This window comes from Histomonas meleagridis (assembly GCF_020186115.1).
Source record: "Histomonas meleagridis strain 2922-C6/04-10x chromosome Unknown contig_9, whole genome shotgun sequence".
In the NCBI taxonomy this organism is placed as follows: Eukaryota; Parabasalia; order Tritrichomonadida; family Dientamoebidae; genus Histomonas; species Histomonas meleagridis.
Window position 1 is genome coordinate 1283362 of NW_027150923.1, and position 23074 is coordinate 1306435.

Sequence of the window (23074 nt, forward strand, 5' to 3'; positions counted from 1 at the left end):
TATTTGGAAATTATTTAAATTATTTGAAACAGCATTTATGTTAGCATCTAAAAATGGTAAAATAGAAATAGTTCAATTACTTCTTGAACAAAAAGGAATTGATATTAATGCTAAAGATATTTATTTGTTTTATTTGAAATTTATTTTATTAATTTGACGTTTTGAATTAATATTTGGAATTTTATCAAAATATTTGTAACAGCATTCATGAGTGCTTCTAAATATGGCCACATAAAAATAGTTAAATTGCTTCTTGAACAAGAAAGTATTGATATCAATGATAAAAATATTTATTTGTTTTATTTGATATTTATTTTAATAATTTTTTATTTCAAAATAATATTTGGAAATTATTTAAAATATTTGAAACAGCACTTATTTTGGCATCTTATAATGGTCATACAGAAACAGTTAAATTACTTCTTGAACAAGAAGGAATTGATGTTAATGCTAAAGATATTTATTTGTTTTATTTAAAATTTATTTTAATAATTTTTGATTTCAAAATAATATTTGGAAATTATTTAAATTATTTAGAACAGCACTTTATTTAGCAGCATCAAATGGTCATACAGAAACAGTTAAATTACTTCTTGAACAAGAAGGAATTGATATTAATGCTAACGATATATGTAATTAATATATTTTGAAACATATTTTAGTAACTTTTAATTTCGAAATAATATTTGGGAATTATATTATTTATTTTGTACTGCACTTATGAAAGCATCTGAGAGTGGTCATAAAGAAATTGTTGAATTACTATTAAAACAAGAAGGTATTAATATCAATGATAGAAATATTTATTTGTCTTGTTTAATGTTTATTTAGATAATTTTATATTTCGAAATTTTATTTGGAGATTATTTGTATTTTTTAAATCTGCATTAATGTATGCATCCCAATACGGCAATTGCATAGAAATTGTGAAATTACTTCTTGAACAAAAAGGAATTGATATTGTTGGCAATGATGCTTCTTTGTTTTGTTTGATATTCTTTAAAATAATATACAATTTAAAGATAACTTTTGGAAACTTTTTAAATTAATTAAAACAGCGTTTGATTATGCAACTACATCTGGTAATGAAGAAATGCCCAAAATCATTCTAGAAAAAATGATAAATTGTAAATAATTAAATAATTATATTTTAAAAAAATTAAAATATAACATTTTTGGAAATATAATAATCTTGAGGTATATTTAAGCTTTTTGTTTACTATTGGTAATTGTAACAAATACTCCCGAAAAAAAGGATCTTTTAATCAACAAATCCAATGCTTTAAATTATATGTTTGTTATTTAACCAATATGAAAATGCTTTTAATAGGTTTAACAGGATTCTTGATTCAAAAAGTGAATGTATTGTTTAAACGTTATTTTTGTTGCATCTTTATTCGAAGCGTAAACCATAATACTCATAAATGAAACCAAAAAAATTTATGAAATCCTTAATTTTTTTAAATTTGGAACATTTTATTTTAATTTTTCTGAAAAAAAATTAAACTCCTTTCCAATATAATAAAAATTTGCTCAGAAATATTTTAAAATATTTTACACTTCTATTTGTTTCATTAGTCACTTTAAATTTTATCAATTTTATCGATTTAGGTTTTTTATTCATTTTTTGAAAATTGTTTAAATGGAATTTTACTTTTAAGAAATTTAATTTATATTTTGAATTTATGTAATGCTTCTTGCCAATTTATGTTAAACGAAGTTTGGATCATTTTCTTTTTATTTTTCCATGTTGATTTATTTAAATTTGGTTTCTAGTGCTTCCATAGGATATTTATATCATGGAATTGATGAAAAAGAACAAATTCATCTGAAGGATATGCATCAAATTTTATCAAAAGAATATAACGATAAATATTGGAAAAAATTATGTGATGAAGCTTCTAAAGCTTATTCCAATACACAATTAATTGATACATCGAAAGAAGGAATATATTTACCTTTATCAAAATATGTTCAAAATTATTCTTTTGTTTATACACATTTCAAAAATCAAACAATCATTGATTTAAGCGGAACTTTTAATAAAACAATTTGTATATATAACCAAAACCAAAATGTTTTAACACTCATTTCAAATAAAGAAGATGTATCTACATCGATTCCAATTATGTTTATAGATGCAAAAGCAAATATTCCAAATTATTTAAAATTTAACACATTACTTATAGGTTATTATGAGAAAAATAACAATAATGCAAATAAGAAATGTGGTGTTACTGGCGCTTTTGAAGCCGAAAATTTTGTTACACCAAATATAGATGAATGGAGTAACAAAAACATTAAAGCGAAAAACAAAATTTATTTAATACAATCTCCTAAAAATAAAAACAAAGATGAATATATTATAAAATTTTTTAGTAATAAAGTTACAGTTGATGATAATGATTTAATATTACAAAGTTTTGATGAAAGTATAAATTTTATGATTTCTCCTTATTTGCTTAATTCTGCGGATATTAACTTAGTATGCAAGGAATATAATTCTAAAATAGAAAAAATTAAATTATTCATAGATGAGCCTCGTTATTTATTTGCTAATTATATATACCCAAATACTTTCGATATAAATTTCTATTTGAAAAAAAGATATCCACGAAATAATACAATTAACATCAATTTTATTGGGCATTGGGGAAAACAATGTGGGCATAAATTTCATTTATATGTAACAAAAGAAAATTTTAAATATATTAATATAACAAATGTGCCATGTTCGATTAAATTTTTAATTTATGATATCAATAATGAATTTAATTTAAAAGTTAATGAAAGAAAACTTGAAATGAATTCAGTAATTTCAATTATTGTAGCTTTCATTGTGGCTTTTGTTGTTATTTTTATAGCTTCATCATTTCTAAAGATGTCATTGGCAAAAAGGAAATAAGTTTTTCCATAACATATATGTTTATCTTTTTAAAAATATTAATCAATTCTTATTGAATTTTTCATAATATGCCTTATGTATTTCATCAATTTCTTAATGTACCATGGAGTATTTTCATATACTTAAATTGTCTCATAAATTTTCTATCATCAGCTTTTGCAAGAAAGGATAAGTTGGAACATTTGAATGACTTCAAATTCAATTCCTTATCATCGCATTTTCAAAAGTATTTGAAAAATTTGAATGCGTCGTAACTGTCATTTGACAAAAAGTGCCGCAATTCCCCACACTTTCTTATCAATTCCGCATGTTTTATTTCAAATTTTCCCGGTTATTAACTGTACAACACAAAATGTTCACTTAACTTTTCTTGATATTGAGTCAAAACGAAATGATAAAATGGCATAAACAAGAATTCCCTTGATACCAACTAAAAAAATATGTGAGCAAAAAAAAATTTGAATTTTGAAATTAAATCATAATCAAGTTCGCCAAAAATATATTCTAATATTTAGCTGTAAAATTGCTATTAAAAGTTAGTTGAGTAATAAAACAAAACAATTATCAAGTTGTATCTTTATTTGTATTGTTGACTAATTTATCTCTAAAGTAAAACGAAGATATCTTTGTCAAATCCGTCATTGAAGGACGAGGAGAACAAGTCGAAAGCATTTGCAAGATCGTCCGAGAAAAGATCTTCAGAAAAGTTTGTGTTTGAATTCAAATTAGAATTCATTATTTCGTTTGAATTTGATTCCTCAACAACGGCGGGTTGTTGAGGTAATTGTATAGGTTTCTGAGGAACTTGCTGAGGTGCTCTTGGAATTATTCTTACTGTTTGATCCAAGTTAGGATCAGATAACTTATGATTTCTTCTCCTTTGTAGCACAGCCCACCTATTTTTCAAGTTCACATCCGTTCTGTCAGTAAAGAAAGCTTGGATTTTTGTCCATTGAGGTCCAAGTTCCATAAACTTTTGCTGTAAAAGCATATCTTCTTTTTTGGACCAAGGCTCAGTTGAAACCTTTTGCGACAAATAATTCCGCCAACGTTCACGACACTGTCTGCAATTTCTTGTTCCCATCAAAGAAGAAATTAATGTCCAATTGTGTGTCCCGTGTTGTTGTACTAACTCACGAAGGAGTTGATCTTCTTCTGGGGTAAACTTCTTTTTGAGGTTTTTAATTGGTGTGGTGCTTGACTGCATCTTGTGTGGCAAATGTAAATTTGGGGAATTTTGTCCAGACAAAAATGCATTGAAATCCTCTGAAAAAAATTGTGAACAACCATTAAATATTTTACAACAACTTTTGTGCTGATGATTTTAAAATAAAGTTATTTATTTAAAAATCAATTACCATAAGTAATGTTTGATAATTTAATCAATAAATCATTCTGTTATTATTGCTTATGATTTATATCGATTAAAAATTAGTTGTTATTAAGATATTTAAATGTATTTTTTTCATTACAACATTTTTGAATAACTGTTATTCAAGGTAACGCTAGGGTCGTAAAGTTATAGTTAACACAAGGAGTGGTCTGACACATAGAATTTGAAAACTTTTTCTGTTAAATATCCAAAGACTTTTTTTTGGGAAACGATAAATACCACACAAGAACTATTTCCTGTAAAACTTGGTTGTTTTACAGCTGTTCCTGCTCCAAATGATCATCTTTTACTTTAAACATTCAATACAAAAATTTATGCATTTAATCAAATCAAAAAATATAAGTATATTAATTATGATCAAATAAAGAACAAGCAGAGGCAATTTTATTGAACAAATTATGCGAAGATTTAATAATGAAAATATAATTTTCAAATATATTTGATTTTCTTTACAGAAGTTTGGCCTTAGATATCAGTGTGCACTTCAAATGCCTTTCTAAAATTATTGGTTTTTTTTTTATTCTATATTAAATCATTTCAAGAAAAAATTTAAACATCCACTCAAATCGTGAAATTAACTTACCTTACCTTTTTCTGATAAAGGGCGTAACCTTTTACCAATTTTTCAAGCAACTTTTTATGATCATAACCAATTTTTCAAACATTTATATATTCTAATACCTGTTAATTCCTGATGAATTTGCTTCGAGAACATGTCCTTTTATTCATGTCCAATTGTTCCATGGATCACAATGTTAATACTATTAGAATGTGTGATAGAAAATTTTCCAAATGATCAATTTCAAAATTGCGTTATTATTAATTATCTAAATAAAATACCATTTCATCAAAATCGTAAATTTAAATTTTGAGCAAGCAGAGTTTGGTAGAATTTCCATCTTTGTTGATGAATAAATTTTTTCATGTTTATCCTAAAAAACATGAACATATAAGGAACTGACATTCAGGGCCATAGTGAATATGAGTTAATTGGCTTATTTTCCCAATTGAAGAAAATAATTAATCATAAATTTGCAATTTAATAATAAGCTTTTCCCTGCCCTCTTTCTTTTTTGTGGAACTGATTTATAAATAAATAAAGCAGAGTCAATTTTAGTAAAATAATTTAATATAAATTTTTGATAACCAAAATGCATCATTGAGATATGAGACGAATTAAAGATCTTTGGTAAGCAAATAAGAGCATCATTGAAACAATTAATAAATATTCATTGAATGAGAATGAAGATTGGGCCTTCGTGTTGCACAAAAAAAATATTTGTGCAAGAAATAAATTATGTTCAAAAAGTTATTTTTATTTCAAATTTTAAAAGTGAACAATGCAAACCTCACAACCGCAAGTTTTACATAAGAATAAAACAACGGTTTGTATCGCTTGATATTAATTTCAAACGTTTATTTACAGTTCAATCTTTTTTGGTGTGCTTTTGATTTGGGTGTTCTTGTTTGCTTGTACAATATGATATCATTATTTTTAATCCTATGAATAAGCACGAAAAGTATCCTAAAGATTTAAAGATATCTTTTTTGCTTACCGATGATATAGGTCTGGAAAAGGACCATTCGACAATTGAATTATCTGTTTGGTTAATGATAGAAATCGCTATTGATGATTTAGACATAAAGAAAATCTCAATGAAAGTATCATCAGAAATTTGAGAAAGAGAATAAGGATGCTCAGTGTCACAATTTTCAATTTCAACTGTAAAATTATATCCTAAATATTCCACTCTTGCTGTTTTTGTGGAAGTAACATAAACATCAACAAACTTATCATTAAATAAAGATTGAAAATGACCATACCCTGGAATTTTGACAAAATAGGAAACATGGAATTGGTTCCAACTAGATGTAGACCAATTGCCAGCAACAATTGGGGCAAGAGAAAAATCATGTGAGCATGAAAGAGTAAAAAAATTGACCAGAAGCATTTTTTTCACATCAAATGTCAGCTAGCATGTTTAACAAAATTCTCAGAGACAATATTTCTTGAATATTCCAAGCATTTCTATCATGCTAAGGAAAACCATTTCCTCTGGCATTTAAATTTTCAAAAAGACTTTAGAACCAATTCAAATGATAAATTCAATCAATCAAAAAAATTAAATATGAAAAAAATGTAACAAATGGGTATCATTTGTGACTCTAAAAAGGTAAGACGCTTTGCGTTTTTTGAGATTTAAATTCACGAATTTTCGGTGGATCGTTAATTGAATGATTTACACGATGAGCCAATGCAAGAAAAATTATTATACAAAAAAAAAATCATTGAAATTACCTCATTTATGAGTCGATAAGTACTAGCTTGTGGACTCCTTTTTACCAAGGAATCCATACAAGAACGATTGCAACAACCAATACAATTGATAATATCCAAGGTATACAATTACCTGCTGTTGCCTTTACCTTAAGAACTGCTTCATTGGCTTTGTCAACTTGAACTTGAGCTCTGTCCATGTTTTGGTTAGTTTCTTTGAGCATTTGATTTTGTTCTTCTAATTCATTACCGATTGAATTTGCTGAAACTTTTAATTGGGAAGAGATTTCAGCAAGTGCGTCAATCCTGTTGTCCATAAGCTGGAAATTTTGCTGTGTTTGTGCGTGCAGCTCGGCGTTGGACATTACCTTATTATAAATAAACTTCAGAAATCGGCGAATCACAATTATTTCAAAAAGTTATTTTTTATGTAAACCAGTCAAATTTGGTATTGTTTTGCAACTTTGGAAGAAAATATAAAATTCTTCTTTAAAAAAAGAAATTGCTTCTAAAATCATCTTATACTGCACAACGCTCACTTATGTCTTACAATTCCAACAAAAGCAAATTAGTTAATAAGTTTTTTCTTTTACGATTTTGTAATTTATTTCGAAATATCTATTTGATAAAACACTTAACCTTAATCAAGCATTAAAAAGAGTTAAAAAACGAACGATTTTGAAAACTTAATTCTTTATGAATCGTTTTTAAGCCCATGCTTGATCAGCAAGGGTGTAATCATCAACATATGGGTTCCTGTTGCCTTGTGTTTGGTTGATTCTATCATTACGTGTGATTTCACGTTGGGTTGGTGGGTGTTCTCTATTCCATTTCAAAAATGTTTGGAGATCACCAACGCGTGACATGTCGTAGCTGTCGTACATTGTGTAGAAATAAAGGATACCACGAGCAAGTTCACCACGGTCTTCTAATCTTGGCATGAATTTATTGCCATTAACTAAGCAAGAGTATTCATCTGGGTTTGATGGCATTGATGTGGTGCAATCCATATCTCTGCAGAACTTCTTGCATTCACTATAATCAACTTCGACAAATGGATAGTTAGATCTAGCATTGTTGATCTTAGAAGCAGATGGGTAAAGGTGATGGATATCGGAAACCATTGGCTTTTCCTTGTTAAAGAAGCTTTGTGGAACACTATGTTCACAATTGACACTACCAGAAGGAAGGGTTGTTCTGCCACATTTCCATGGGTATGTAGTACCTGAATACATCAAAAACATTTGGCCATCTGTGCAATCAATGTCATTGTACATGTAGACACGAGCTGTTTTATATGAGAAAGCTGTGTGTGCAGAGTATTCCCTCTTAAGCTTTTGACGAAGAGATTCACCCTTCAATCCGTTTGTTGGTATGTGCTTGTTGATGATGCACAAAAAGAAAGCAAACATCATAATGATAAACCCCCGGTTAACCGCCAGGCATTCAAAACGTCGGTTTGAGCACTGAATTCTTCAACCTATACATTCAATTTTTGAATAAAATGTTTTGACTTTCTGTGGCATAACCGTTCTAATTTATCGTGACTTAAATCCTATCGTTCTGATGTAATGGTGCATTTTTAATGTTTTAAACATTTATAATACATTTATAAATAAGAAAGCTTTCATTCATCATTTTAAAATCTATATAGCTTTATCTAAATGATCCCTTTATGAACAAGTTTTTATGTTATTAATGAATACCAAAAAAAAACCTTAAAATACTTCTGAGCATATGTTTTTTGCAAGTTATTGATATCTTTTTACATGATTTTATGATATGACATATTGGATCACAAAACTCAAATTTTATTTAAATTAACTAAAAAAAATTGTATTCCGTTGTTGAAATTATAAATCATAAACCATCTTGATGATTGCATTTGGGGTGTTAGTTCAGAATGAAAAAAGTTTTACATATTATGTTATGCTTCTTTGATTTCAATAATATATGGGGATTACTCAAAATATTTTGATACAGCATTTATTACAGCATAGCAAAATGAATTTACGAAAATCAATAAAATATTTTTTGACATTGTTTCGCTTAAAATTGAGTCAGATGGTAAAATATTATTGGTTAAATTGCATTTGAAATCCACACTTCATAATCCATCTCATTTTTTTGTTTGTCCGTTATAATAATTGTTTTAACGTGAATTTTTGAAACAAAAAAGCGGTTGCATTATCTGGGCCCATATTAAAAATTATCTGGGCTCATGGAAAACGGCTGATAATTTTGATATCTCAAATTTGAGATAAACCGATAAAAATAAAATGAGAATACCTTTATATTGTTCGAACAAAAACAAGTGACAAAACATACCCATGAAATACAAATACTTAAAATAAAACCGAAAATAAAAAATTCATTTAAGAAGCTTTCCAAAAACTTTCTTTTTCTTGCTCACACCAAAATTTATAAACTATTTAATATTGAATAGTATAAAAAATAAATCATTCAATCAAGAGTATCTCCCTCTAGCCCAAGTAATTAACATTATAATATAAAAAATGATAATAATACATGGTGGAATAGATTTTAAGAAATATTTCTTCTTTTCATATGATGTTGAATCAAATTATTAATTCTTTATGGAATTCATTTCTAGTCAATCAATATTTTAATTATTAAAACAAAATCAAGAAAAAACAAAGTTCCTAGATGTAAAAACATATCAATTTTATTTCAAGAACAAAAAGCGAAGAAAACAGTCGTGCAACACAGAACGATTAAAGAAGATTCAAAAAAGCCTTTAGCCGCTGGTTAGCGGCCGGGATAACCGTTTAAGAAAAAATCCCGATCGGTGATACAGTTTCTTACGAATAAACATTTCAATTTATGATTATTTAACGGTGCATTTATGTTGTTTTGCATTGTGAAATGTTTACAGGAAGTTTTTGAGAACATTTCAGAACTCTACAGACACCTGATTTAAATTGATACTTGGCCGGATACGAAATAACGAGGTGTTCAAAAACGAGGGAGTTTTGACAGCAACTTTTTGTGCTTGTGACGGTTTAAGCGAAAAACCATAAAAATGAACTTCGATTTCGACCTTGCGCTTGACTATTTTTGCAATGAAACGAACTTCAAGGTATGCCGTCTTTTCGACCGCATTGAAAACAATGGCTGCCCAGTTGGAATCTATGATGTAACCGATACTTACATGATGGCCGACATCCCATTCCTCATCTTAGGTATCATTATTGCAGTTTTCTTCATGGCATTAATCGGTCTTCTCAAGAAAGATGAACTTCAATTTAAGCACCAAGTCCCAACTAGAGGATTATTTTTATGGAGATCCCACATTTTCGCAGTCGGTCTTTCCATTCTTATGTGGACCTTGTCTATTTCATTCTTCCCAATGGATGGACCTGTAGAACAATTTTTCATAGCTGCTCGTGCTGCTTGTTTCGATATTGCAGGTGCTCTCCTCATCATCATTACTCTTGTTGATACACATCTCTTACCTTGGGATATGTTATGGGTCAACTTCATCGAATTAGCCGTCTCACTCGTAATTGGATTAATCTATTTCGTTAACCTCACCAATCCATCACCATCCTTTGCTGTCTTCATGGGCTTTATTTTCCCTGTTGCTTGTCAGCTCTTCCTCTTCATCGGTATGATACCAGTTCTTATTTATCGTCGATTATGGATGGGCTTGGTCTACTTGGTTTTGTTGTCAATATTCGGTATTGCACCATACTTCATTGAGTTGTACGCAAACGGTGGAATGTGCGAAGGTACTGCCGGATGGTTCACAGCTCCATCTTTATGTGTTATCATCTATGCATTCTATCGCGTTTTCATTCAACTTTACTTCGTCATTCTTAAGGCCGATGAGAAGATGGATGGCTTACCACCCAATCCAAGAAGATACGATGATGTATCATCATCTGAATTGAACAAGCCTCTCCCAATTGAAGTCAGTGACTATACATACAGTTACACTTACACCGAATCGGAAGCAGAACAAGAACAGCTTTAAGGGGCGAATATTAATAAAAATGTTAACCACAAATTGAATGTTTGACAAATATAAACTATTCAATATTCAAAACAATAGTTATTCAGTCGTTTATAATCGGTATGTGTACAAAAAGTTTATTAAACATCAAATTTGAATTTGCAAATATGCCAAATCGATAAAAACTTCTTTTTGCATTGAATTTTGGCTGTGATAAAAAACATTAAAAAGTTTGTTGTAACTGTGTTTTATCACAATGGTTAAAATATTTGAATAGGAAAAATGTGAAGAAAATATTTATTTAATATTTTCATCTTGGGATTTCATATTCTACAAGTGGATCACTGATTACTCTCCTGAACCCAATTGTTTTAAATTTTTTTAAATATATAAAGAAACCTACAAAAGCAAATACAGCAACACATCCAAGCACAATGAAAACTATTCCTGTTGTACTTAAAGTCTTCTGCTTTTCGATCACATAACTTCTTGCTAAGATATAATCTTCAGGTACATCAGAAACATCTTCTAAACTTTGTAATTTTAGTTTCTTTTCATTAAATGCCGATGTTTTAGTTATTACTTTTCCATCCTCTGTGAAATGTGCAATATCTTTTGTATAACCATTTTTAGGTTCATTAATTCCAAGGATTTGGAAAAACTTTCTTGGGTCAATCGAATATTTATTTTGACTAAATGGAATATTTAACTTTCCTATATTTAATGATATTTCGATTGATTTGTTTCTATATTGATATATTTTGAGTTTAAGTTCATTTGGTTTGATATCTTTTTCAATTATCTCTATATAACCATCCCAATCTTTCGAGTATTTACTTATTGTTTTATTATATACAAGTTGTCGATTTACTCCACATGATAATTTATTTAACTCGTCATCATTATCAATTTCATTTATTCCTGCAGATGTTCCATATTTTAATAAACATAAACCATTTTTATCAAATGATTCAGTAAATTCACAAAATGAATTAAACGAAGAGTTACAAATTGCATATAATAAAATATCTTCGGAATATTCGGGATTTATATTAAATATTCCTTCATTTCCAGAAATTTCATTTGATTTCCCATTTTCATAATTAATAATTAATTTTTTGCATCTATCACATCGAATTGAAATCATATGTTTTCCAATAAATTCTTGTGCAATTGATTCTGATATATGAAATGTTAAAGATTTCTCAGGAAAACCAAAAAAGCTTGGGAAAATCTTAAAGAAATCTGATTCTGTTTGATATGTTCTAAGTTTCCAATTTCCATTTTTAGGTTTTATAATTGTTGGATTTATATAAGGATTTGTAATTAATGAATAATCATTGATATAATTTGACTTATGAGAAGTTGCTTCAAAACATCCAACAACTTCAGCAGGTTCAGAAATAGTAATTCCGTTTTTACATTTTGCATCTTCTGTTGTTACAAATGTTGATAAAAGAGTTACCGCGTATTTATTTGTTTTTTCTTCGAATAAACGAAATGGAATTTCAATTGTTGAATTATGAATTGATTCTTTAGGATTTAAAACCAGTGAAATATGATTTTTATCAAGGAATGAATGAGGACATAAAGGTAAAAGTAATGAATTAACTTGAAGTAAACATCCAACTTTAGTATTAGAATTAAAATCATTTTGATTAGTAAATCTTAATATTATATATCTTTCGGAATCAAATACATCAAATTTTATTGTTCTTTTGCTTTCAAATATACGTGAAATTATTCCGCGTTGATTAGATTTTAATGGTTGTGGAAGTTCAAATACTACATCAGGTGTATTTATAGTTACATTAAATGTTAAATTAAAGTTTTGATTCTTAAAGTCGAGATAAAAATCATGTGAACGATCTAATTCTTTATGCTTTAAAATTAATGAATTTGATTGTTTTCCATCTTTTGTTACAACACTAAAATTGATTTTAAGTTTAGACATTTCATTTTCCATATTAAAAATACATCTATCATAAATACCTAATTCATCAGAATAATATAATTTGTTTTGTTTTGGCTTTAAAAACATTTTACACATTAATTCACATGAATCATCAAGTATACAATTATATAATTTAATTGTTGCGTTTTTTAAGTTATCAATTTTATGATATACAGATGAAAGCATAATTTGAAGTTCATTACGATTTAAATAATTTCCAGAGTTTTGATGAGTTGATGAATCATCAAATACATTTTTCATAGGTAATACACTATAAGGGTCATTATATATTCCATGCGTTATCATTCCTAAAGTCGAATTATGTTTATTAATAACATAAGGTTTAAATGATATAAATGAACTTTCTTCTTTTCCTTGAAACTCTTTAAATATTTCTACATGATATGCTTTTTTAATAGTTGTTTCCATGCAAAAACTTAAAAGATCTGCTAAACATTCGTTTGCAGTTTTTTGATTTAGATAAAAATTAGATGAATTCTTATAACTATTCCAAATTACACCAACAATATATATTTGATATTTAAGATATGAATTTTTTGGTGGATCAATTAAAATCATCTTTTTAGATATTTTATATTCATTCTTTTCAAAACGAATTTTAGGTAAAGACATTGAATCAATAACATTTCCTTTGTTATCATAAGCAAATAATTTAGGATAATAAGTATCATAATTAACTAAAGAAAACGCTGTTGCTTTCTCTGTTGATATTATATATGATCCTTTTGAATTAAAATCGATAAGTGAATTTTGGCCTTCCATTGTTTGATCAGGAGAAAACAAACAATAATTTGGTGTTTCGAAATTACTAATTAATGATATTTCTTCTGAAATAGGTTCAATTAATGAAAAACCTTTAAATGAAAGTGATTCACCATAAATATAACCAATTAAATTATAATTTGCTTTTCCATATAAATAAGGGGATGTACATTTATTTGAATCAGATGTAAAACCTATGTCCATTAAATATTTTCCACCTATTTCTAACTTTGCAATTGTAACTTTCCCTAATTGAATAGTGATAGTTGCTGAAACTTTAATGTCTGGTGTATAATCCATTTGAAAGTTTGGCTTGTAATCAAAAGTATCATTTGTTTCTAGATCTTCATTATTAGAATGAAAATCAAAATCAAATGGATCATGATTAACACCTAAATTTGATGAAAATGTACCACTTTGTCTTAATTTAGTTGTAATGTTTCTATAAAATCCAATTCCTTTTGGTATTTTAATAGTGACGTTTTTAAAAGTTAATAAGAAAGATACATCAAAAGAGAAATTAAATTTCATTCCAAGGATTATCTTGGTAAAAGTATAAATAGGGATACTTTCTTCTATTAAATTAAAAGTTTGATCGATAATATCAATATCTTCATCAAAAGAAAAACCAATTCCAAAAATACTTTCAATATCAAATTGATAATCAATTTTAACATTCCCAAGTCCATAAGCTTTAGCTTGCATTGATCCAACAGCATTTGCTAATACACCAGCATACATTTTAAAGGGAATATCATCACTAATTTTAATTAAATTTGGTCTATTTCGATCAATATCCCAATTTATTGATTCTATTACTCGACATCTTTCACCTAAAACATTTGAAGAAAATGAATTACATTCAAAGTTCTTTGGTTTAATTTTTGAAACGTTTTTCATTTTTAATTTAAGATTAGTAAATGTATCCAATGGATTCGTTTCAGTAACTTTATATAAATCAACATCTTTATAATTCCCAATATGTCTTTTTGCTCTATAAAGTTTTTGTGTATTATTGTCTATAAAATAATTATTCTCTTCAAATGTATTATTATCTTGATGAATAGCCAAAAGTTTTTTATCTTCATTTAATGCATATCCTTTGATCCCAGGTTGTTCTATACTTTTTATATCATATGGTAGATGGAAAGAAATTCCATCTTTATCATAATTTTGATTTATAGAACTCTGAATTTTAGATGTTTTAATAAAATTGCTATTGTTGATTGCTTTATATGCAAGATTTTTTAGGTCTTGGCTCAAACATGCGATAAATGGTGAAAATATTATAATAAACATAAATGAAGTGAGATTATTCCAGATATTGAAAAATGAGTTCTCATAAATTGTTCTCAAAATTGTTCAGAAAAATACAAAAAATAGATGATGAAATTTGTTAAAGTAGAAATTTCCACAATAAGAATTTCCTTGTCAAGTTGATTAAATTTTGTACGAAAAAAGTTATTAATAATACTGATTAAAATAAACACCTTTTTTAATTAAATTTTTTTGGTTATTATCAAATGTAAAAAAATCCGTAAAAATTCTATGAATGAACTTTTGATATTGGTAAAATATATCAAAAGTATTCTGAAAAGTTCATGAAATGCAATACAAATGCCATTTTTGATGTTAAATAGCAACTATTACATAATGTGTAAATAACATATCTTCAAAACAAAAATATTTAAAACTAGCACAAATTTTCTTTATAAACAAGTCAGCTAATTTTATGATTCGAATAATATTTACTAAAAAAAAAAAAATATCAAAAAGACGAAAATATGAATTTCAATACATCGATAGCTTCATTTCAAATAAGTACGATGTTTTTTCTTTCAATTTCTCTATCGGCAAACGATAGCTCACAATTTATTTTTTTTGCTTTGTGTCGATTTTAGTTTTTGTTTTTCGTTTAACTTCATTTCCAATTCTTTGATTTTACCTGCTAATTGTTTTTCTCTTTCTTCGAAGTCTGATATGAATTTTTCATGCATCGCTTTAAATGATCCCATCAACATTTGCAATGGAATTTCTTGACTTTTTTCTTCTTTTTGCTTTTCCTTTTCCTTTTCGTTTTCTTTGGTAACTTCTTTTTGTGGCGTTTTCGGTGGTTCATTGATAGTTTCTGTATTTAATGTTCTTTGACTTTGTTGTGAATTTGTTTCTTCGCGAGAAATTTCGTTTTCATTGCGAATAAGTGTCATTGAAGAAAGAGGCGGAAGCTGTGGGTAAGTAACACGTATTGGGAATTGTGTTTTAAAGACGAGAATTTGCTTTGGTGTGAAGCAATTTAAAATAAGTTTAAGATGTCGGAAAAATGTGTTGACAAAGAATTCATTGATAAGCCTAATGTCACGAAGCTCAAATATAAGTGTAGAGGTTGGTGGACGATCAACAGAATGAGATAATAAAAGTTTCTCATATTGTTCATGAAGACTTTGGGGATTGTAAAATGGTGACGAGGTGGCCTCAATAAACATGGTGAGATAAAGAGAGAGGAAAACTATGGCTTTGGGATAAGAAAAATTATTATCTGAGGTAAATAAAATAGCACTATGCATCATGTCAATGAGAATATCGAGCGATTGAGAATCAAAGGCATATTGATTAAGATCAAATAAAAAAAGAATTCGTGCTCGATACATTTGTTGATCTGGGCATTGATAAATCGAATAAAGATTTTGAGCTGTAATGACAGGGTGTATTAAGCATTTTCGCTCTAGAAATGAATCAATACCTGTAAACTCTTCTTCACTTAAATCCATTTTTTTGGAAGAACGTTAAAATAATATTAACAATTTTTCCTCTTCTTCATAACACCAATTTCGTAGGTCTTCTTTCTCCATTTTAGTTTAAAAAACATATGTTTTTTCGTATTTAAGATGAATTAAAAAAAGTCAAAAAAATTTTAATTTAATGATTTTTACAAAATTATATTCAATTTTTATGTAATCTAAATCTATACTACTAAGTTTTAGAGACCAGGCGATTAATGTGCTTGTTATTGAAATTATTATAAACAAAAATTTTATTAACAGAAATAATTTTAAATCAATTTGATTGTAATTCTGGTTCTTGACCCTATGGAATGAACATAACTCTTTCCAATCGTCCACGTTTTAAATCAGATGGAGGATACAGTGATTTTTAGACTTTTGTTGGCGTGGAGACCGTTATCACCTTTAACGTATTTTTTCTCTATTTTGTTAAGGCAAATATAAACAGAATTACCACTAGAACGAGAAGAATTAGCGCATACATCCACATCCTTGATTTCTTTTGGTGTTTTGCTGCTTTTTCAATACTCTTATGAGCTGATTCAGCATTTTCCAATGAAACATTTATATTGTAATCGATTCTATCAACAAGAGTTCCCTGTTCTGCAATAAGGCCTGCCAAGTCCATAAATATTTCGCGAACTTCCTCTGATCTACGTGCAAGCTCCTCAATCTGTTGGTTTTCCTCATAAGAAACATGCTGTTGAACTGATACAGGTGAATCTCCGAGTTGAAACGTTTTATAGTCTACAACATCATCGTCTTCTTGTTTCATAACAGAAATGGAATTTTTATAACTAGCTTGAAAACTTTGTAGCTCTGCTTTAAATGAAGCCGAAAATTTATTATATTGATCTAAAAGATTTATTTTTATGTTGTGTAAGACTTGTGCTCGATCTGGAAATTCTTCATTTGATATATCAAAAAAGGATATTTTCTGATAAATTTTTGCTAAGTTTTGGTTTATGTTAGATGTAAGTGATTCAACAGTGTTAATTTGTGAATGAGAATCTGCAAAAGTTGGTCTCAAGCACTTACGTTGTTCTTTTAATAGTTCTGAAAAGGCAATAGACACTCGCTTTAAATCTGATTTTATTTCATAAGCTAATTGGAAAAATGATTCAAGAGGACTTGAATCTTCAGTATCGTGTTCAAGCAAGTATAAATTATCTGTTTCTGAAGAAGAAGAATTCTTTTTATCAATTCCGCCTATTCTTGATGATATAAGCACTGTTGTTTTGTCTCTACTTGCTCCGATTGTAGGCAGGAACATTAACGAGTATTCAATTATTCATAAATTATACAAAAACAAACGTTTTTAGCAACAAATTGAATGCAAAATGATCCATTACGATAGAGTTCGAAAATGGAACTTTAAAAATGATTCTTATGAAGTTTGTTAATCTTTTAATTGGCAAATAGTTTTTCAACCATATTTAAAACATAGATAGGTCATCATTATGATATATTGTAAAAATAAAAGAAATTGTAAAATTATCAAATTTTTCATTCATGAATTTTTTGCAATCAAACATACCTATTTAATAGACCATACAAAGAGAAACTTATCTATATTCAAAAAGTAAATAAAACAACTCAGTTATGGTAATTTTACTAAGATTTAAGTACTTATCTAAATTTGTAATTAACAATTTTTCAATTTATTTGTATATATTTTTCAGATTTTATTTGTGATTCAGTTTTGCCAAATATTATACAGTCTAGTTGTTTCATATAAAATATAAATTGTGGAATTTGACTTCTATAAAAAATAGATTGACATGAATGTTCCTTTTCATTTGTGATTTTCAATTTTTATATTTATGATGTTCAATTTTCTTTCTTCCTTCACCATTTGAGAAATGAGGAAATTCTTGATGCTCTTCAAAAGAAAGATGAAGATGATCTTGTATCAGATATAGATCTTTGAAAGGAATATTTTGATACAGGATTAAATGATATCGCAAATATATCCAAATTATGAGATATTCATTGGATCCAATGCATTTAACCTTTATGCTTCATTAAATCATAAATATTCATAACAATATGAACTGTAGCATGTAGCTCAAGTAAAAGTATTCAATTTATTGATTCTTCATTTTACAAAAAATATATTTTATTCAGTTATTAAATATTTAAAATTCTAAATAGTATCACAACCAATTAACCTTATGTTTTTGATTGATGGAGTAATTTTAATGCAGTTATAATTAGAGAAAAAGTTCAAACAATTAAATATTATGAAAAATTATATTTTCGAAAATATAACAATAATTTGAAATGTATATTTTTCACTATGGTGATATAGAACAAAATATTAAAGCCACAGTCTATGTTTTAATGCAAAAGCCTTAAAGCACAGTAATCACATTATTCTTTGCATACAGTTCACATTAAGTGTTATCTTTATGTCAAAGTTTCTTTTATCAAAGCCATTTTCGTAAGCAATTATTAAAAAGTACAAATAGCATAATGACAAAGAAGGTGTTTGATGATCAAAAAGATATTGATGAGTTAAACACTAAACTTTTAGCACTTACTTCTAATGAACCAAAAGTTCGTGATCCAGGTTCAGAAATAATATTTCAAAAAATGAAATCTGACCCACTTCAATTTGCACGTATCTGTGGAGGCGTTCTTAATCAAGCCAATCTCCCATCATCGTCTCACACTCAGGCATTAAATTGTATTGATCATATCATCACTCCTGATAATGATGTTAAAATCGAATTTATTAGGGGAAAATGGATGAGCTTTGACAAAGAAAAGCGCGATTTCATTAAAAGCTCTATTCTTTGTGTGTTAACTTTACCAGACAAAAATGTTGCAAATGAAGCATCACAAACATTAAAAATTATATCCACTCATTGAGCAATTACTTGCTATTATCCAATCTTCAGAATACAATGATGATATACATTTATCATGTATCAATACCCTCAATAAAATTTGTTCTGAAGGTATTCTTGATGACATGATACAAACAGATGAAGTTAAAGAAGTTCTCTCAAAGATTTTTTGATTCTATTGGCAAGCTTTTTGTCAACAAGAATAATCCAGAAAACATACAAATCTCAATATGCAATGTATTAAACACATTAATATCAATTTCAGCACCACTCTTTTATCCCCCACAAGTTTTTAACCAATTTGTTACCCTCGTTACCAATCACCTCGCTGATAATCCTCCTCAATTACTTCATCAACATTTGATACAACTTTTGACTTCACTCACATTGAAATTTTATGAGAGCGACGGTTTCAATTTCAATGGTATCGGCTCTATCGTCCTCAAATATCTATTTGATGAAAAAACCCCAGAAAAAATCTTTAACGTTCTCGACTTTTGGATCGAACTCACGAAACTTGAAAAAAAAATGCCCAAGAAATCCAATTCAAACAAAGGTATGAAAATCTGGTTGAAGAACGGCACTCATCAATTAAAACCAGGTTACCACCACATATTAAATCCACAACTCTAACGGGAGATTTGATCCAATCCAATACTCGATAATATCATTCCTCGTTTAATGAGTATGTTAGGGCTTATGCCCGATGGTCAAAGAGAATCGGACTTGGTGAACAAGTTATTCATCATAAGGCATATCAAGTTCTTTCTAACATCTATGAATATCATCCTGATAAAGTATTTTCTTATGTTACAAAATATTGGGCGTACAATAATCCTTTTTCTTGCACGTATCCAATTCTCCATTCCTTATTATTAACAATAGCGATTATTTCACTTCCACCTCAATCACCTCAACAAGCAAATGATATCTATAAATATTTAACAAGAAATCTTTTGACTGAAGGTGAATTTTATATTAGCAAATTTTTAATTCAAACAATTGATCATCCAATTAATCGAGTCTCAGATACAGCACTTTATGTTATTCGTTTGTTATTAGAAAACTTTGATTTGTATATGGAAGATGAATTTCTTTTTATTTTACTTAGACAAATGCAAAAACATTTCATGAGACATCCGATTATTACTGAACGAGTTTTTTCTGTTATTAATCAAATAGTTTTAAGATGTTATAATTCAAATAAAATAACATTATTTGAAAAGCATTATGAACATTTAATAAGTTTTTGTACACAAATTTTAAGTAATCCAAATGACGTAACACAAAATGTAATTGTAAGGCACGGAAGGCAATGTGCTGTTAAATAGAGCTCTAAAAATTATCAATTGGTATTATTCGCTTATTGTATATCTCTGCCTAATAGAAGAAAAGATGAAAGAGAATTAAAACAAAAGTCAAAAGAGATATTTGAAATGATGAAAAAGGCATAATAAGTACGTCACTTTTAGAATAAACATAAAAGTGGCAGTGTCATTAACATATTGAATACTTATCTTATTTTATGGAATTTATAAATTGTTAAAATTTAACGATGGGAACAGTTTTATTTGATACCGCGACAACAATTTCGTAATCTCCTCCAAGTTGCAAGATCTTCTGCCAGTGTCTAAATAGAAAACGCTCTTTCCTTATATGTTACAAACAGGATGAGACATTATGTATCCAAGTGAGAAAATAAAAATTGTAAAAATGTTATTAGATAAATGATGAAATTGTAAGTAAAAAGAGCCGCAAAGCGATTGAGCGGATGTCTGAGGAAACAGATTCAAGAAGCCAAATCAAACTTTGATATGAAATGAATAAAAATGTTTTCAGTTATATCTCTGATTGTGGACTTACGTTCTCTGTAAGTGATTTTCCTATTTTCTTCATTTGTTGAAGAATTACAAAGTAATGTTTTAAATTCACTAGTTTTATTAACAACAATGACTTTTTTGCCTTGCAATTCACAATAAATTTCTTAGGCTTTGGAGTTGAACTGTTCCTTGTAAATCCAAAAAACGCAAGGGAAAAATAAGATCATTAACACGATTTAATGCTTTACATATAAAATTTATTTTCCTTACTGGTAATTATTTTATTACACGTTTATATAGAAATCCAAAGCAACTGATAATTTGGATAAACAAAAAAATGTAAAAAATGTGCACGAATAGATGATTTTTCACTTTGCTTAGTTTTCCCATAATGACACCCAGGAATAAAGACGTTAAGTCATTTCACATTGAAAAAAACGATGAATTATCATGTTTTGAATCGAACGATAAAATAATCTTTACAAACATTGCTAACGATACACATTCAAAGCAAAAACGTAACCTCAAAACTTAAGCAATAATAAATGTCAGTTTTCAACTGGGTTCGAGGCCAAGTCTCTAAGAAGAAACGTCGTCTTAAGGAAGGTCATTTTGACCTTGATCTTTCATATATTAATGATAGAATCATTGCTATGGGATATCCCGCTCAAGGTTTTGAATCACTTTATCGTAATAGCTTCAACGACGTCAAAGAATTTCTTGATGAAAAGCATGGAGATAACTATATGATTTATAATCTTTGTTCTGAACGAAGTTATAATCCCGAAGATTTTTGTAATCGAGTTCAACGCTTTCCATTTGATGATCACAATCCACCCAAGCTTGACATGATTCGTCAATTTTGTAATCATGCCTCAGAATGGTTATCATCAGATCCACAACATGTTGTAGTTGTCCATTGTAAAGCAGGGAAAGGTCGCACAGGCACAATGATTTGTTCTCTTCTTCTCCATTTAGGCCTATACAAGAGTTCACAAGAAGCCATGCAACATTATGCCGAGAATCGAACATTAAATGAAAAAGGCATCACGATTCCATCACAAATTCGATATGTTCGCTATTATGAGCAATATCTTAATGGCGGTTTTGATCGCAATATTCCATTTGTTCCAAGCCCATGCTTAGTAAAACGCGTCCGATTTGTCGGAATCCCACCTCAATACTTTCCCGGTGTTACAACACTCCAATTGTACCTAATGGACGCCGAAGAAGTGTTCGAAAGTAATGGGAACAATTTGGATGGGCCAACACGAAATGAAGACGAGAGATCGCTCGACTATAATTTGGACGGATGCTTCCCTTCGCTTGTCGGAGACTTCAAAATCTCCGCGATGAAAAACGGGAAAGAAATTTGGTACATTTGGCTCAACTCGGAATTTGTGAAAGAAGACGAAATCTTCTTCGCAACTGACGTCGATAAGGCGTCGAAATCGAAAGTGTTTACTGATGAGTTCCAAATGGAAGTTTATGCGTCACATTAAAGTTTTAGTTGTAAATTAAATCCGAATTATTATTATATTTTGAGATAATTAAAATTATAAATGTTATTTCACGTGAAATATATCAAAAATTTTTTTATCGTTATAACGAATTTATTTATATAATTATTTTTTGTTTACATCTGTAATCGTTCATTTGAAAAAAATTCATATATTTAACTGCAGGAAAAAAATTGTATATGTTGCTAAGAAATTTAATATTGGTTAGAAATGAACTATTTAGAGCCATCTCAAGTAATTTTGAATATTAGTTGAAATTCTAACTTGGGTTTATTTCTCAGATAATGATTTTAAGCCTTATCGTGTTGCAACATAGTTTGTATGAATTGCAAAGGTTTGCATTTTTAATAGATTCTTGAAATGCTGTGATGGTTGAAACGAAAATCACCCAAAATACAAATACAATTTTCTAGACAATACATTGAAATGGAAATTAATTGGCGAGAAAATCTATGCGTAATTGATATTTGCTAATTTCGCCATGAGCAGTTAAGGTGCCTTATCTAAAACTTTTCTTAGCACCTTATACTGTGAATCAATTAAATAAAATTTTTGACGAAAATCAAGAAATTTACATGCGTATGAAAAATATGCAAAACACATGTTTTTGATCTCAATATACTGCTCATTAGCTAATGAGAGCTACCCAACATTAAACTTATATTTTTATAAAATTTCATCTTCATCATTAATAATAATTCTTTCTTGACCATGAAATAGTTTAATGATTTCTGTATAACCATTTGTAGATGCGTACAGAAGTGCTGTATTAAATAATTTAAATAATTTCCAAATATTATTTTGAAATAAAAA

General features: G+C 28.3%; 6 protein-coding genes across 6 annotated transcripts; 2 read left to right on the forward strand and 4 right to left on the reverse strand.

Annotated features, from left to right (window-relative positions):
- Window positions 1-3509: 3509 nt before the first annotated feature.
- Window positions 3510-4112, reverse strand: GO595_009561 (Myb-like DNA-binding domain containing protein; the record flags this gene model as incomplete). The annotated part of the gene is made up of 1 exon (XM_067923260.1): window positions 3510-4112. One exon carries the CDS (start codon window positions 4110-4112, stop codon window positions 3510-3512), a length of 603 nt encoding a protein of 200 aa, XP_067770563.1.
- Window positions 4113-6638: 2526 nt separating this feature from the next.
- On the reverse strand, window positions 6639-6941 carry GO595_009562 (syntaxin-8; the record flags this gene model as incomplete). Its single annotated transcript, XM_067923261.1, has 1 exon — window positions 6639-6941. One exon carries the CDS (start codon window positions 6939-6941, stop codon window positions 6639-6641), a length of 303 nt encoding a protein of 100 aa, XP_067770564.1.
- Window positions 6942-7283: 342 nt separating this feature from the next.
- GO595_009563 (secreted nuclease) lies at window positions 7284-7991 on the reverse strand (the record flags this gene model as incomplete). Its single annotated transcript, XM_067923262.1, has 1 exon — window positions 7284-7991. The coding sequence occupies one exon, from the start codon at window positions 7989-7991 to the stop codon at window positions 7284-7286; it is 708 nt and encodes a 235-aa protein (XP_067770565.1).
- Window positions 7992-9619: 1628 nt separating this feature from the next.
- GO595_009564 (uncharacterized protein) lies at window positions 9620-10573 on the forward strand (the record flags this gene model as incomplete). The annotated part of the gene is made up of 1 exon (XM_067923263.1): window positions 9620-10573. The coding sequence occupies one exon, from the start codon at window positions 9620-9622 to the stop codon at window positions 10571-10573; it is 954 nt and encodes a 317-aa protein (XP_067770566.1).
- Window positions 10574-15154: 4581 nt separating this feature from the next.
- Window positions 15155-15772, reverse strand: GO595_009565 (putative flagellar C1a complex subunit; the record flags this gene model as incomplete). Its single annotated transcript, XM_067923264.1, has 1 exon — window positions 15155-15772. The coding sequence occupies one exon, from the start codon at window positions 15770-15772 to the stop codon at window positions 15155-15157; it is 618 nt and encodes a 205-aa protein (XP_067770567.1).
- Window positions 15773-21286: 5514 nt separating this feature from the next.
- GO595_009566 (phosphatidylinositol 3,4,5-trisphosphate 3-phosphatase) lies at window positions 21287-22243 on the forward strand (the record flags this gene model as incomplete). Its single annotated transcript, XM_067923265.1, has 1 exon — window positions 21287-22243. One exon carries the CDS (start codon window positions 21287-21289, stop codon window positions 22241-22243), a length of 957 nt encoding a protein of 318 aa, XP_067770568.1.
- Between the last annotated feature and the right edge of the window lie 831 nt (window positions 22244-23074).